This window comes from Caenorhabditis remanei, chromosome X, assembly GCF_010183535.1.
Source record: "Caenorhabditis remanei strain PX506 chromosome X, whole genome shotgun sequence".
Classification (NCBI taxonomy): Eukaryota; Metazoa; Nematoda; class Chromadorea; order Rhabditida; family Rhabditidae; genus Caenorhabditis; species Caenorhabditis remanei.
This window is the reverse complement of record NC_071333.1, coordinates 2,223,466-2,239,530: the sequence shown is the minus strand read 5'-3', so window position 1 is coordinate 2,239,530 and position 16,065 is coordinate 2,223,466. Positions and strand designations below refer to the sequence as shown.

Here is a 16,065-nt window from a genome sequence, read left to right as displayed (position 1 = left end):
AGAATTTCAAGAATTTTCAGGAAAAGGCATGTTCGGAGGACGCGAGTGCATTCCTCGCTCATGGGACTCCAATTCCTATACCTAATAAAGTTAATAAGAATTTTATGAATATTAAGAATTTCAAGAATTTTCAGGAAAAGGCATGTTCGGAGGACGCGAGTGCATTCCTCGCTCATGGGACTCCAATTCCTATACCTAATAAAGTTAATAAGAATTTTTAGAATATTAAGAATTTTAAGAATTTTGAGGAAAAGGCATGTTCGGAAGACGCGAGTGCAGTCCTCGCTCATGGGACTCCAATTCCTATACCTAATAAAGTTAATAAGAATTTTATGAATATTAAGAATTTCAAGAATTTTCAGGAAAAGGCATGTTCGGAGGACGCGAGTGCATTCCTCGCTCATGGGACTCCAATTCCTATACCTAATAAAGTTAATAAGAATTTTTAGAATATTAAGAATTTTAAGAATTTTGAGGAAAAGGCATGTTCGGAGGACGCGAGTGCATTCCTCGCTCATGGGACTCCAATTCCTATACCTAATAAAGTTAATAAGAATTTTTAGAACTTTAAGAATTTTAAGAATTTTGAGGAAAAGGCATGTTCGGAAGACGCGAGTGTATTCCTCGCTCATGGGACTCCAATTCCTATACCTAATAAAGTTAAAAAGAATTTTATGAATATTAAGAATTTTAAGAATTTTGAGGAAAAGGCATGTTCGGAGGACGCGAGTGCATTCCTCGCTCATGGGACTCCAATTCCTATACCTAATAAAGTTAATAAGAATTTTATGAATATTAAGAATTTTAAGAATTTTGAGGAAAAGGCATGTTCGGAGGACGCGAGTGCATTCCTCGCTCATGGGACTCCAATTCCTATACCTAATAAAGTTAATAAGAATTTTATGAATATTAAGAATTTTAAGAATTTTGAGGAAAAGGCATGTTCGGAGGACGCGAGTGCATTCCTCGCTCATGGGACTCCAATTCCTATACCTAATAAAGTTAATAAGAATTTTATGAATATTAAGAATTTTAAGAATTTTGAGGAAAAGGCATGTTCGGAGGACGCGAGTGCATTCCTCGCTCATGGGACTCCAATTCCTATACCTAATAAAGTTAATAAGAATTTTATGAATATTAAGAATTTTAAGAATTTTCAGGAAAAGGCATGTTCGGAGGACGCGAGTGCATTCCTCGCTCATGGGACTCCAATTCCTATACCTAATAAAACTAATAAGAATTTTTAGAACTTTAAGAATTTCAAGAATTTTGAGGAAAAGGCATGTTCGGAGGACGCGAGTGCATTCCTCGCTCATGGGACTCCAATTCCTATACCTAATAAAGTTAATAAGAATTTTATGAATATTAAGAATTTTAAGAATTTTGAGGAAAAGGCATGTTCGGAGGACGCGAGTGCATTCCTCGCTCATGGGACTCCAATTCCTATACCTAATAAAGTTAATAAGAATTTTATGAATATTAAGAATTTTAAGAATTTTCAGGAAAAGGCATGTTCGGAGGACGCGAGTGCATTCCTCGCTCATGGGACTCCAATTCCTATACCTAATAAAGTTAATAAGAATTTTATGAATATTAAGAATTTTAATAATTTTCAGGAAAACGCATGTTCGGAGGACGCGAGTGCATTCCTCGCTCATGGGACTCCAATTCCTATACCTAATAAAGTTAATAAGAATTTTTAGAACTTTAAGAATTTCAAGAATTTTGAGGAAAAGGCATGTTCGGAGGACGCGAGTGCAGTCCTCGCTCATGGGACTCCAATTCCTATACCTAATAAAGTTAATAAGAATTTTTAGAATATTAAGAATTTTAAGAATTTTGAGGAAAAGGCATGTTCGGAGGACGCGAGTGCATTCCTCGCTCATGGGACTCCAATTCCTATACCTAATAAAGTTAATAAGAATTTTATGAATATTAAGAATTTTAAGAATTTTCAGGAAAAGGCATGTTCGGAGGACGCGAGTGCAGTCCTCGCTCATGGGACTCCAATTCCTATACCAAATAAAGTTAATAAGAATTTTTAGAACTTTAAGAATTTCAAGAATTTTGAGGAAAAGGCATGTTCGGAGGACGCGAGTGCATTCCTCGCTCATGGGACTCCAATTCCTATACCTAATAAAGTTAATAAGAATTTTTAGAATATTAAGAATTTCAAGAATTTTGAGGAAAAGGCATGTTCGGAGGACGCGAGTGCATTCCTCGCTCATGGGACTCAAATTCCTATACCTAATAAAGTTAATAAGAATTTTTAGAATATTAAGAATTTTAAGAATTTTGAGGAAAAGGCATGTTCGGAAGACGCGAGTGCATTCCTCGCTCATGGGACTCCAATTCCTATACCTAATAAAGTTAATAAGAATTTTATGAATATTAAGAATTTTAATAATTTTCAGGAAAACGCATGTTCGGAGGACGCGAGTGCATTCCTCGCTCATGGGACTCCAATTCCTATACCTAATAAAGTTAATAAGAATTTTATGAATATTAAGAATTTTAAGAATTTTCAGGAAAAGGCATGTTCGGAGGACGCGAGTGCAGTCCTCGCTCATGGGACTCCAATTCCTATACCTAATAAAGTTAATAAGAATTTTTAGAATATTAAGAATTTTAAGAATTTTGAGGAAAAGGCATGTTCGGAGGACGCGAGTGCATTCCTCGCTCATGGGACTCAAATTCCTATACCTAATAAAGTTAATAAGAATTTTATGAATATTAAGAATTTTAATAATTTTCAGGAAAACGCATGTTCGGAGGACGCGAGTGCATTCCTCGCTCATGGGACTCCAATTCCTATACCTAATAAAGTTAATAAGAATTTTATGAATATTAAGAATTTTAATAATTTTCAGGAAAACGCATGTTCGGAGGACGCGAGTGCAGTCCTCGCTCATGGGACTCCAATTCCTATACCTAATAAAGTTAATAAGAATTTTTAGAATATTAAGAATTTTAAGAATTTTGAGGAAAAGGCATGTTCGGAGGACGCGAGTGCATTCCTCGCTCATGGGACTCAAATTCCTATACCTAATAAAGTTAATAAGAATTTTTAGAATATTAAGAATTTTAATAATTTTCAGGAAAACGCATGTTCGGAGGACGCGAGTGCATTCCTCGCTCATGGGACTCCAATTCCTATACCTAATAAAGTTAATAAGAATTTTTAGAATATTAAGAATTTTAAGAATTTTGAGGAAAAGGCATGTTCGGAAGACGCGAGTGCATTCCTCGCTCATGGGACTCCAATTCCTATACCTAATAAAGTTAATAAGAATTTTATGAATATTAAGAATTTTAATAATTTTCAGGAAAACGCATGTTCGGAGGACGCGAGTGCATTCCTCGCTCATGGGACTCCAATTCCTATACCTAATAAAGTTAATAAGAATTTTATGAATATTAAGAATTTTAATAATTTTCAGGAAAACGCATGTTCGGAGGACGCGAGTGCAGTCCTCGCTCATGGGACTCCAATTCCTATACCTAATAAAGTTAATAAGAATTTTTAGAATATTAAGAATTTTAAGAATTTTGAGGAAAAGGCATGTTCGGAGGACGCGAGTGCATTCCTCGCTCATGGGACTCAAATTCCTATACCTAATAAAGTTAATAAGAATTTTTAGAATATTAAGAATTTTAATAATTTTCAGGAAAACGCATGTTCGGAGGACGCGAGTGCATTCCTCGCTCATGGGACTCCAATTCCTATACCTAATAAAGTTAATAAGAATTTTTAGAATATTAAGAATTTTAAGAATTTTCAGGAAAAGGCATGTTCGGAGGACGCGAGTGCATTCCTCGCTCATGGGACTCCAATTCCTATACCTAATAAAGTTAATAAGAATTTTTAGAATATTAAGAATTTTAATAATTTTGAGGAAAAGGCATGTTCGGAGGACGCGAGTGCATTCCTCGCTCATGGGACTCCAATTCCTATACCTAATAAAGTTAATAAGAATTTTATGAATATTAAGAATTTTAAGAATTTTCAGGAAAAGGCATGTTCGGAGGACGCGAGTGCATTCCTCGCTCATGGGACTCCAATTCCTATACCTAATAAAGTTAATAAGAATTTTTAGAACTTTAAGAATTTCAAGAATTTTGAGGAAAAGGCATGTTCGGAGGACGCGAGTGCAGTCCTCGCTCATGGGACTCCAATTCCTATACCTAATAAAGTTAATAAGAATTTTTAGAATATTAAGAATTTTAAGAATTTTGATGAAAAGGCATGTTCGGAGGACGCGAGTGCATTCCTCGCTCATGGGACTCAAATTCCTATACCTAATAAAGTTAATAAGAATTTTTAGAATATTAAGAATTTTAAGAATTTTGAGGAAAAGGCATGTTCGGAAGACGCGAGTGCATTCCTCGCTCATGGGACTCCAATTCCTATACCTAATAAAGTTAATAAGAATTTTTAGAATATTAAGAATTTTAAGAATTTTGAGGAAAAGGCATGTTCGGAGGACGCGAGTGCATTCCTCGCTCATGGGACTCAAATTTCTATCCCTAATAAATTTAATATGAACTTTGAAAATTCTTAGAATTTAATTTAATGAATTTAATTCAAATCCGCGCGGAAGTGTCTGTTACTCACCTTATTTTTGTCTCCATCCTTTTTGTTGGTCCATTGGTATATTGCGGCAGTCGATCGTTGTAGTGGTTGGTGGTGGCTAAAAATTAATCAATGAGAAATCTAATAAAGCCAAAACGATATCTAGAGAATTATCAACGGAGGGTAGAAAGGAATGAGAATAAATAGCCCAAAAAGAGAGGACTGCTCGGTATGAAAGTGAAAGGGACAACTGGCTATAATCCACCTGGCTGACCTCTTCTGGGTTGGGGGCGTGGCGTAGTTGTCATCATCTATCCGATTTCCCAGGGTGATAAGTGACAGGTGTGAGAATATGCGGCAGAAAAAAAGAAAAAGAAAAAAGAACACAGGCAGATTTCTTCACATGATTGACTTCCGTGTTTCACACCCTACATGACTGTTATCTCTTCTAGATGGGGTTTAATAAAATTTGTCCCAGAAGAATTCAAATAATGTAAATGAAGACATCGGCCTGTGTTACTTTGTCACAAACACTCGCACCTGTCACTTATCTTGATGGGAAATCAGATAGATGATGACAATGTGTGAGTTCGTTGACCTGTTGGATTGAAACATCTGCTGTTTGTTGTACCGCCCGGGGAAATTGAGAAATCTAAGAAATTAAGAAAAAAGTTTAGAGATTTGGAAACATAGGTAGTAGAGTTGAGCGGAATGTGATTTGGCGGAAGGCAGAAGCGAAATTTTTCGGCGGAAAGCGGAAGGCGGAATGAAAAAATTGGCAAAAGATGGTCTTAGTTGCAAAAAATTTTTATAAATGGTTAAATCTGTATTAAATTTCGTTTTTTGGTAAAAATTGTTAGTTTTGCATCAAAAAAACTCGAAAAATATCAGTAAATTTGAGTAAGCGATCAAATTTTTCAAGCTAATATCCTTCAGGCGGAAGGCGGAAAAAAATATCTTAAAACGGCGGAAAGCGGAAGGCGGAATTCCGCTCTGACAGGTAGGTAGAATGCAAAGAGAAACAGAGAGAGCCCAAGAAGAAAGGACTACTCGGTGAGGGAGTGAAAGGGATAACTCATTCCACTCATCCAACCTCATCTAGTCATGGGCGGGGCCTTGGTCGGATTTCACAAGAAGATAAGTTGACAGGTGGTCATATGTTAACAGAAATGGCCGACACAATAGATCAAGTAAGACAATGTGACAATTGGTTGACATGTCAATATTCGATTAAGACGTGTGCTGCTTGTTTGTTCATGTACAAATTTATAGTAGGGGTCAGGGTATATGGAAAATGGGTAAAACGTGTTCAAAAACGCGTGATGACTTAAAATTTGGATTTCCTAGGCTTAAAATTTGGATTTCCTAAATTTGGATTTTTCAAAACTCTGACGGCAAAATCGGGAGGTCAAACCCTAGCACTTTGAGCCCCCATCATTCGATTTGGAGTGGCTGTTCTACGATCCTGATTCTTTATTTCAAATTTTGAAAAAAATTCTCTTGAACAAGATTTTTTTGTCTCAGAATATAACTTTGGAGTTCAAACCTATATTATCAGTGATAATGGAGCTTTTTGGACCATTTTTGTGCTGAAAAATGCTGAAATTTGAGTAAACAAGACTCGAAAGCGCAAAAGAAACGCCAGCTATGCATCTTTCGTGAAAAATCGTTGGAAATACCGTTTTTGTCCATTTTTATGTTGTTGAAAAACACTAAAATTCGGGAAACAAGACTCGAAAGCAAAGAAGAAGCGCCAGCTATGCATCAACCGTAGAAAATAACGTTTTCTGATCATTTTTGTGCTGAAAAACGCTGAAATTTGTCTCCGACTCAAAAAATTCTAGAGAGCGTTAAAGGAACGCAAGCCGTGATGATAAGGTCAAAAACTCGTGTAGTGTGGGCCAAAGGAACGCCAGCAAAAGTTTTGTGAAAAAAAAACCTGAAAAATCACGGTTTTTGATCATTTTTATTTTGAAAAACGCTGAAATTTGGGCAAAAAAGACGCTGTTTCAGTTAATTTACATAGTTCGAGACTCAAGGTTTTTCGAAAGCGCCAAAGGAGCGCCAGATAGGTATCTTCCGTGAAAATTGTTGAAAATAACGTTTTTAAGCCATTTTTGTGCTGAAAACGCTGAAATTTGGGTGAAAATGACGTTATAGATGAGAAAATGTCGAAAATGGGAAAATATGTGTATCCTGGCGTCCAGATGTCCACATAGGTCTGAAATCTATCATTTTTGACTGTAAAAAGTTAAATTTTTGTGTCTATCTGTAAGGCCTGCCGTCCAGATCTCGGTTTTTTAACAAAAAAATTGCTTTTGAAATTTTCGGGAAAAAAATAAGCAAAAACGAATTTTTCCAGCTGGAAATGAAGTAATTTGTATGTTTTCTAAGAAAAAGAACAATTTTTATTAGATTATATTTTAATTCCTTTATAAGAAACCTATAGTATGACATTTTCTGTGGAAATTAAAAAATTATCGAATGAAAATGAGGAAAATGAGCCCAAATCCCCATCTTTATCATATTTCAAAGTCTACATGAGCAAAACGGCGCAAATCCTCCCTCTTCTCCTAATCGAACCAACCGGCATTTGCTCTTTTTGAGGTAACGGATAAGAGCAGGGCCGCGTTATATTAAAATTTTAAAATTGCAATAATCCCCTAGCAGATGTTGTGACATTTGAGATTCACTGACTAGCGTCCCCCGCCTCCCGGCGGGCTCCGCAAGACGGGGCATCGCCCCGTGCGCGGTGATTAGCAAGTTTTACATTCAAAAATTAGATTGCTCGATTTGAAGGAAAATGGAAGAACGACCAGCTTTTGAATTCAAAACAGACACACCGACTGATCCTATTTTCCCCGTATTCGTTCGAACTTTTTACAATATTTCCTTTCATATTCATTTAGAAAGTTCATACAAAAAAAAACAACAAAAAAACGAATAAGAAGGTTTCGAACCCCCACCACACCGATTATCACCCCCGCCCTCTCCCACTGCGCCATTTGTGCACAGAAAACCGAGGTCATGGAGAGAATAGAAAAGAGGGGAGATCCTCGCAGCTGTACAATGACACATACAATGACAAAATGGTCAGTGTATTCGAAAAAATGTCAGTGTAGATTCAGGTTTCTCCACAGAATCGTCCGATATCAATATTTTTTGATCGGACTTTTTGGTTCCATTAGATCTCCAAAAGTTTAGATCGGTGTCAAAAATTCAGAGCGATTCAGTGGATCCAGTGCCCAGGACAGCGAATAGAAAAAATCCCAACATGACCGAAAAACCACGAAAATCACAAAATTCGGTTTTCTGAATGGGTTTTCAGCTAAAAGTATATTGAATTTTACATGGATCGATAGAGATTTTTTTTCCACACATTTCCTTTTTTTCGGATCTTGAAATTTCTCAAAACTGAGCGAGTTACAGCCGGTCAAAGTTTTAGGCGAAAAAAGGGGGATCGATCGATAATCGCTCATTTTTTGACTGTTTTTTGAGTATAACTCGATTGCATCACTTCCAAATTAAAATCTGTTTTTTTAGTCACCTTCCCCATGCCAAGTTTCATAACTGTACCAAATTTCAAAGCTTTCGGTTTAATACAACGCGAGATATCGAGAGGAAAGTAAAAAATTTGGAAAAAAAAGTAGTTCCCTTTCTTTTATGGCCATAAATCATATTTTTTTATATTTCCAGATAATTTTTACATGTCTCGATAGCCAGATGTTCAGAGATCTTAAGTCCAGAATATCCCCCCGAAATGTTCAAAACTGGCGCCGTACGAAGCAAGAAAAGGCAAAAATCGTGAATTTCTCAAGCCATTTTTTTGAGTGAAAAAAGTTGCTCTTACTTTTGTGCTCATAACTTTTTCGCGAATGCTCCAAACCCAACCCCTGGCGGTCGCCACCGGCGCCCCAAGTTTTTGTATCACCTCAAAAAAGAATTTTTTGAAAAAGTTGAGAACAAAGAGAGTTATTAAGAAAAATGAGTGCGGACGTTTTTGTGGACATTTTTTTTACCACAAGCTCCGCCCACTCCAAATCGGCACGCCTGTCCATAGGCGATTTAAGAAGAGGGGCCGAAAAAGAAATCATTTTTATTAGTTGGTTTTTTTGAAAAAGGAAGATTAAAAGAAGACAAAAGTAAGATTTTTAGATATTTATTTAATTATATTTAATTATTTAGTATACAGTAAAAAGTGTCAGGAGGTCAGGTACAAGACTTAACCTGAGAAGGAAAAACCCAGATGTTTATTATTAAAAAAAAAGAAAAAGACGAAGGGAATAATTTTTGAAAGGAATTGGGAAAGGGGATTAACTAGTCTAAATTTTTAAACTTTGATCACTAGAATTTTTTTAAATGTTTTTCTTTTGAAAATTTTGTATATCTATGTCACGTCTGTTTCTCAAAAACTTTAAAAACATTCAAAAATCAGTCTTAAGAAGTTTTTTTTCAAAAAATCTGAACATGTTCGAACAAAAAAAAAAAAAAAATTTCAGTTTTGAACTTCCTGGTCAGAAAGATTCCAATTCTTCAATTGAAAAAAACTATTCTTTTTTTTCTGATTCTCAAAGTAGAACCAAAGTATCAAAAACAGAAACAAAAACCAAGGAAATCCTGCTGAATCATTGTGTTTTCTACAATTTCACCATCTGTTTCACTATTCGGCCCACCTTTTCATGAATTTCGACTGCCAACTTTTCCACGGGCCTCTACTTAATTCTACCATCCTTCTCCATGGTCCTCTATCTCCACCAACTGGATGAGAGAAGTGAGCCGGCAAAAACCACGCGTACGAAGAAATACGGAAAGAGTGTGTGCATTGGAGAAACAGAGAAACGCCTTCCCTCCTCAACCGCTTCTTTCCTCTCAACCATAATTGACCTTCTCCACGGGTCTCTTTCTCCACCGAATGGCAGAGAACAGTGAGACGGCAGAGAACAAACATTTGAATAAACACGGAAAGAGTGTGTATGTATTGGAGAGAGCGCTGAGAAGCAGAGTACTTGCTTCCTCTCTCGACCGCTTCCTTTCCTCTCCAATTCATTCGTTACGATGACGCTCTTCTGGTTGAGCTGTCTACTTTTTTATTGATTTTTATTGAAGTCTAACTTTTTTCTATTATTTTGCTGGTATGCTGGTGTCGTGGGCAGATGAAGGTGAGTGGCTTGGTATTTCATAGCATAGAGTTATTAATGATTAATAAGGAAACGTGTAATACAGATCGTAGAATCCATAAAAACAAAAAAATTGGTTAGAATAGCTTTACTACATTTTGCAGCGATCCACGATCCTTTGAATTGATTGGAAAATTTTTTTGATGCTTTATTTGATCATGCAGTCATTCCAATTTTATTCGCTTTCGACTTTTTTTGTCTGAAAATCCGCCAAATACCACCTTTTTTGCTAAAAATGTCTCTAATTTTGAGTTTTTGGCTTACAATCCATCAAACTCCAACTTTTTTGACTGAAAATTCATCAAAATCTGAAGTATTTGGCCTAAAATCCGTAAAATTTCAACTTTTTCGACTCGAAATCCGTCAGATTTCCACTTTTTTCGTCTTAAAATCCTTCACATTTCCGTTTTTTTTGGTTAAAACCTCTCAATTCATTTTCTGCTCACCTGTAACGGCACCTGGCTGCTAGCGCCGGGGTAGAGTACGTCAGTAAAACAAAAAATCGTATTCTTTTTATCTAAAAACTCAAAATTTCTTGACGCTTTCTCTGTTTTAAAAACTTGTAACTTCCAGAAAACAATCATGGAGAACGTCATCACCACCATCAACTTCTGGACCATCGACAACGTCGTCCAAACAGTCTTGGCAAATCAGGAAAGACGTGAGTTGTGAAATTTAGAGAATAAAAACACGTTTTTTTTTGTTAAGGCGAATCGAATGAGATTGAAGCAGTCAAAGAGTTGGGAGAGAGGGGCTCGGAACCAGCCACTCCTCTCCAGGATGGAAGCGGATCGGCCTTCAAGCCGGTGACGACCAAGAGGCGTAAGTAACCGGTGCACTGTTTCTTCAACATATTCCGTTTTTTGCAGATGTATTCAAACTGGAGTGGAAGGAACCGGCAGCGGACCCTCCGGTCAAACCGGTGAGCGGAGTGTCGGAGGAGGACATCCAGAACCTCGTGTTGGCCGCACAATCCCTTCTCGCTCAAGTAGGACTGCCAGGTGAGTATTTTTAAAGAATAAAAACAGTTTTGGATTCAAAAACTTTTGATAGCAAGCATACCCGGCCGGGCCGTGCCGATTTCCAAATTTTCACCGGCTCGGGTGAAGCGAGTTTATCCCGAAAAACATGTTCAGCAGTTATTTTTGGAAAAGTAGTTTTTGGAGCATTTTGTGCAAAAATTAAACTGAATAGGATAATTTAAGTAATTCTAGAGTGGATTTAGTGATTAAAAGTGCTTGTTTTTCCACCTGGGACGATCGTACCGGCTAGAAAATCTTTCTCTCGGCCCGGGTCGTGAAATGAGAAGTATGATAGCAAGTGAAAATTGTAAATCCAATTTGCAGTCATCCCAGTCGTGTTAAAGCTAGTGGAGAATCAAATGGAGGTCGTGGCTGGTGCAGCTCCTACAGCTGAAGGTATTTCCTTGTAACTATTCTCAATGGAAGATTAAATTCTCATTTCAGAAAACGCTGAAAAGTCCACACAAACGGACAATATGGAGGATGCGGAAATCAAAAGGCTGAAGGAACGAGGAGTTGGAAAGGCTTCTAGAGGAACAAAGTGAGTGTCTAATGTCTCATCAATTTTGAATTTAAGTTATAAAATCAATCATTTTCAGATGAAGAAATCAAGCTTCTCAAAAAAGCACTTGAAGAAGCAAAAGAGGTCAATCAAGAGCCTTCTGGGTCGCCACCAACGGATCAAGATTTGGAAATAGATATTGATGCTCCACAAGAAGAAGAAAAAATGGAAGAACAAGAGGAAGATGAAGGTAATTTATCCTTTCAAAAAGGTTGAATACTTTTCAACATATTTTGGATAAGAAGAAAATCGTCATCAAAAAGCTATGTTTCTCAATTTCCAGGAGCTGGAATGGAACGAGAGCAGATGTCTCCATACACGGATCAAGGAGAGAGCCCACCAGCCGCGCCACCAGGAGCCACCCCCACGCTATCTGTTTATACCTTTATAATATATTTTATTTTAACCAACTGAATAAATTTGAAAAAAATTAAATTACATGTGTTTTTTTTGTAAGGCTGGCACCGTGTGCTCTTCGGAACAGAATTTTGCAAAAAAAAGGAAGTCAAACGCGCGTTTATAATGGAAGGTGAGAGAGCGTGCAAAAAAGAAAAGTGTCTCGTTTTTCTGCGTCTCTTCCCTCTTCTCTTCCTCTTGCTGCCTCCGAACCACCATCTTCAAAGGCGCATCGCGTATCTCAAAAGTGGGAAGAGTAATAAAAACGATGATCACTACAATAATAATAATCAAAAAACATTCAGCACCTCAGACTTGCAAAATATCGGCCCGGAGCCAAAAAATGTGCACGATTTTTACACAAAATTTTTCGAACTTTAAAAAATTTTTTATCGAAAATAGTCAAAAAATTTTATGTAAACTTGTATTTTATCGAAATGTAAAAACAAACACAAAAAATCGAAAAAATTTTCAAAAAATTCAAAATTTCGAATTTTTATTCTGTGACCCGGGCCGACCGGGCCGGGCCGGTGAAAATTCTCAAATTGGCCCGGCTCGGCCCGGCACGTTGTAAGTATGCAGCACCTCATTGTAGTTCACTATTTTTCGAAAGCTTTGCCCACTTTTGAGAAACGTGTGGGTCGGAGAAAATTCTGATTTCTAGTTCTTAAATGAAAACCACAGTATCAAAAACGGTAACAAAAAGTCCTCCAGCAGACTTATTGTGTTTTCTTCTATTTCACAATCCCCCTCCCCCCTTCTTTAGCACATTATTGTAGTTTACCACTTTTTGATAACTCCGCCCATTTTTGAGATACGCACGTTTAAAGATTGGACCGTCGGGCTGGCCCGGATTTGAAGGTTTGAAATTATTGCACTAGCATTTTTTGGTTTTTTTCCAAAAATAATCGGAAAATACTAGGAAAAATTAAGTTTTTTTCAGTACTGAACTTCGGAGAAATTCTGATTTTTGATTATTAAATTTATACCAAAATATCAAAAACAAAAACAAAAACCGAGGGAATCCTGATGAATCATTGTGTTTCCTTCTTTTCACAATCTGTTTCACGAATCGGTCCCCTTCTTATGAATGTCGACAGCCAAAAACACAACTGACCTTCTCCACGGGCTTCTGTCTCCACCGAGAGTGAATGAGAACAGTGAGACACAGAGAACAAGCGTCTCAATATAAATAAGAAAATAGTGTGTGTATTGAACAGAGCGATAGAGAAGCAGAGAAACGCCTTCCCTCTTCGATCGCTTTCTTTTCATTTCCATTTCTTATGTAAATCCACCATCGATACGTGTCTGGTTACGTGTCTTTACTGATTTTTAGTGAATTCTAATTATTCTCTATTATTTTCTCTATTATTCTCTATGCTGGTCTCGCGGGCTAATATTGGAGCTCACTATATCCCAGACGGTTGGAAAACCAGAGATCCCAAAAAACTGGAAATCTGGAACGAATATCGTGATTTGTGGGAAGACAACTGGATATGCAAGGATTGAGAGTGCAAAGGAAGAACAATTCAAAATTATAATCACCGCGAGACTTTCCCCAAATTCTCGCCAATTTGAATTCTCAAATGGCCAAGACCACATGATATTCGAAGCCGAAAAACCCATCCCCATATATCTCCACTCCCGCTTCTTCACCTCCATGCAGGAAGATTGCAACGCCAAGAAAGTCATCAGCGCCTTCTACGGCGGCTCCAAAATCCCACCGGAGTTCACTCTCAACATACGAGGTATCCAGATCATGTCAAAAATCAGATCTGTGCAGCTGAACGCTGAACAACTTCACTATGTCGACCAGATCCTTAAGTGGCATCCGATTATAATCGGAAGTGGTCCGTTCGGGAGTGGCAAGTCAATGACGATGGCGATGGCTGCGGTGTTAGCGGCAAGGAAGGTTCCGTCTAGATGTCATCTGCTGGTCACACATAGGTAATTTTCTAATATAATGTTTTTTAATGAGAAAATGCGTTTTTTTCAGTAAGTGACTGCTCTGCCACACTTGGAAGAGCAACCAGAGCAACTGGAAGTGGTCCAAAAAGAGCCAACGGAGGAAAACGATGATATGGCTCCTCTGCAAAACGAAGATCAAGAGGACAATGTGGAGAACGATCAGGAGATGGACGATGAGAAGCCGCAGGTAGTTCAATTTCCAAAAATCGTTTGTAAAACTTATTTTTTAAGGTTTCTCTAGCAGAAGGGCTTAGAAAAAGTGCCCGCGAAAAGCAGCATAATTTATTTTATTTTAACAAACTAAATAAATTTTTTAAAGTATATTTTATGTGTCTTTTTTTAATTTGTACGGTTGGCACCGAGTGCTCTTCGGAACTAAAATGTTCAAAAAACTAAAATTGGAGGATGAGAAAACGTGGGAAAAGAGAAAAATGTCTTGTTTCTCTGTATCTCTACTTCCTCTCTCCCTTGCTGACTCCAAATTACCATTTTCAAAGACGCATATCTCAAAAGTGGAAAGTTTTTGTAAGAATACTGTCAACTACAAAAATAATCCACCAAAAAATTAGCACATTTTTGTAGTTGACCACTTTTTGATAGCTCCGCCCACTTTTAAGATACGCTCGTTTAAATATTGGAGGGTGGTTCTCACACCCCCAGAGCGTGCGAAAAGAGGAAAGTGTCTCGTTTCTCGGCGTCTCTCCGCATTTCTCTCCCTATTGCTGCTTTTGAACCACATTCTTTAAAGGCGCATATCTCAAAAGACGGTAGAGCTATAAAAATGTTGCCAACTACAAAAATAATCAAAAAAACATTTAGCACATTATTGTCGTTTACCACTTTTTGATAGTTCCGTTCATTTTTGAGATACGCACGTTTAAAGATTGGACCGTCGGGCTGGCCCTGATTTGAATTTTTGAATTTTTTTCACTAGAATTTTTGTTGCTACGATTTTTTTGAAAATGTTCCACATTTATGTCAAGTATGTTCTTCAAAAATTTTCAAAACCTACCAAAACAAATCGGAAAATTTTCCAAAATAAAAACATTGAGTTTTTTCAGGACTGAACTTCTTTACAAGCTTGAGAAATGGATGGAACAAACGGTAACAACCCAATAAATGATCGAAACAATTATTTTTTGTAATCAATTTGTTGTTTCTTCCTCAACGTCGGTCTTCTGTTGACTGTACTCGAGTCGCCCTTTCCATTGTCAATGGTCTCAAGTTTGATTTCGTTCCTAAATGACGGGTCCACGCTTTGGACGTTACGAGTTGTAACTTGCTCAGTCTTGATTGTCACTTTGCCCAGAGCTTGAGAGTAGCTGCCGAAGTTGGCATTTTTTTCACAGCAACTTTGATGGTGTTCATACTTATCAAAAATCGGGCCGGCCCGGCCCGGCCCGTGATAAGTATAGCGGTGTTCGCACTCGTTTGACCAATGAAAACTGCTCCGAACGCTCCTTTTCCTATTTGTTCTGAGAGCGTCAGATTTTCCTCTGTGAATTGAGAATGAAGGCGGTCTTCCGGACTTCCAGCGTCGATGCTCCAGACACACCATCCTCTTTTGTTCCTCTCTTTGTTCTTCCACGTCTCGGAAGTATCTGAAGTGGCGAGACCATTTTTGCATATGGCAGTAGAGGTCGTCGTGCCTGAAATAATACATGCACATGTTTATTAGCTCAGAAAAATCACAATGTGTTAATTGTATGTATATGTTGGATATTAAAAATAACAAAATAGATACCTTCGAGGATTTCCTGTCTTTCGGCACACGAATCGCTATGATCGGGGCTTTAGCCGTCTTTCCTTCGAAGAGGCATCCATACCAGTACTTGTACGAGTCAAATGTCAACCTGGAAAACGCATGTTGCAATTGTGAATTTAATTCAGGATAAAAGAGGGAAAAAACGCAAGAAAAAAAGGAAAATCAGAACGGAGTGCCGACGGAGAGAAAAAAAAACAAAAAAAACCGATCGAAAACGCTAAAAATTGGAAAAAAAAACGAGAAATCACGTTAAAATAGTATAGATTGATAGAAAAACTTTCCACTCACAAATTGTATCGGAAAATTAAGAAAAAAAAACAAAAACTCGAGAAAAATGAAAAAAAAAGATTTCGGCGAAGAAAAAATTATGAAAAAACTTTTTGCTAAACAAAGCGCGAGAGCGGAATAACGGAGTGTCGTTGCAAAAACAAAAAACCAATCGAAAAGGCTAAAAATCGAAAAAAAAGAAGGAAATCACATTAAAATAATAAAGATTGATATGATCAACTTCCTACTCACAAATTATATTGAAAAAATAACGAATAATAGCGAAAAATGTGAGAAAAACAATTTCGGCGAAGAAAAAATAATGAAAAAACTCT

At 37.3% G+C, this 16,065-nt stretch overlaps 2 protein-coding genes across 2 annotated transcripts; both read left to right on the top strand.

The window, feature by feature from the left end:
- Positions 1–10,332: 10,332 nt before the first annotated feature.
- Positions 10,333–11,375, top strand: GCK72_022456 (uncharacterized protein; the record flags this gene model as incomplete). Its single annotated transcript, XM_053734835.1, has 6 exons — positions 10,333–10,411; positions 10,459–10,572; positions 10,620–10,751; positions 11,097–11,168; positions 11,217–11,313; positions 11,372–11,375. The coding sequence occupies 6 exons, from the start codon at positions 10,333–10,335 to the stop codon at positions 11,373–11,375; spliced, it is 498 nt and encodes a 165-aa protein (XP_053578401.1).
- Positions 11,376–11,499: 124 nt separating this feature from the next.
- On the top strand, positions 11,500–14,817 carry GCK72_022455 (uncharacterized protein; the record flags this gene model as incomplete). Its single annotated transcript, XM_053734834.1, has 4 exons — positions 11,500–11,524; positions 11,618–11,709; positions 13,151–13,677; positions 14,760–14,817. The coding sequence occupies 4 exons, from the start codon at positions 11,500–11,502 to the stop codon at positions 14,815–14,817; spliced, it is 702 nt and encodes a 233-aa protein (XP_053578400.1).
- Positions 14,818–16,065: the final 1,248 nt, after the last annotated feature.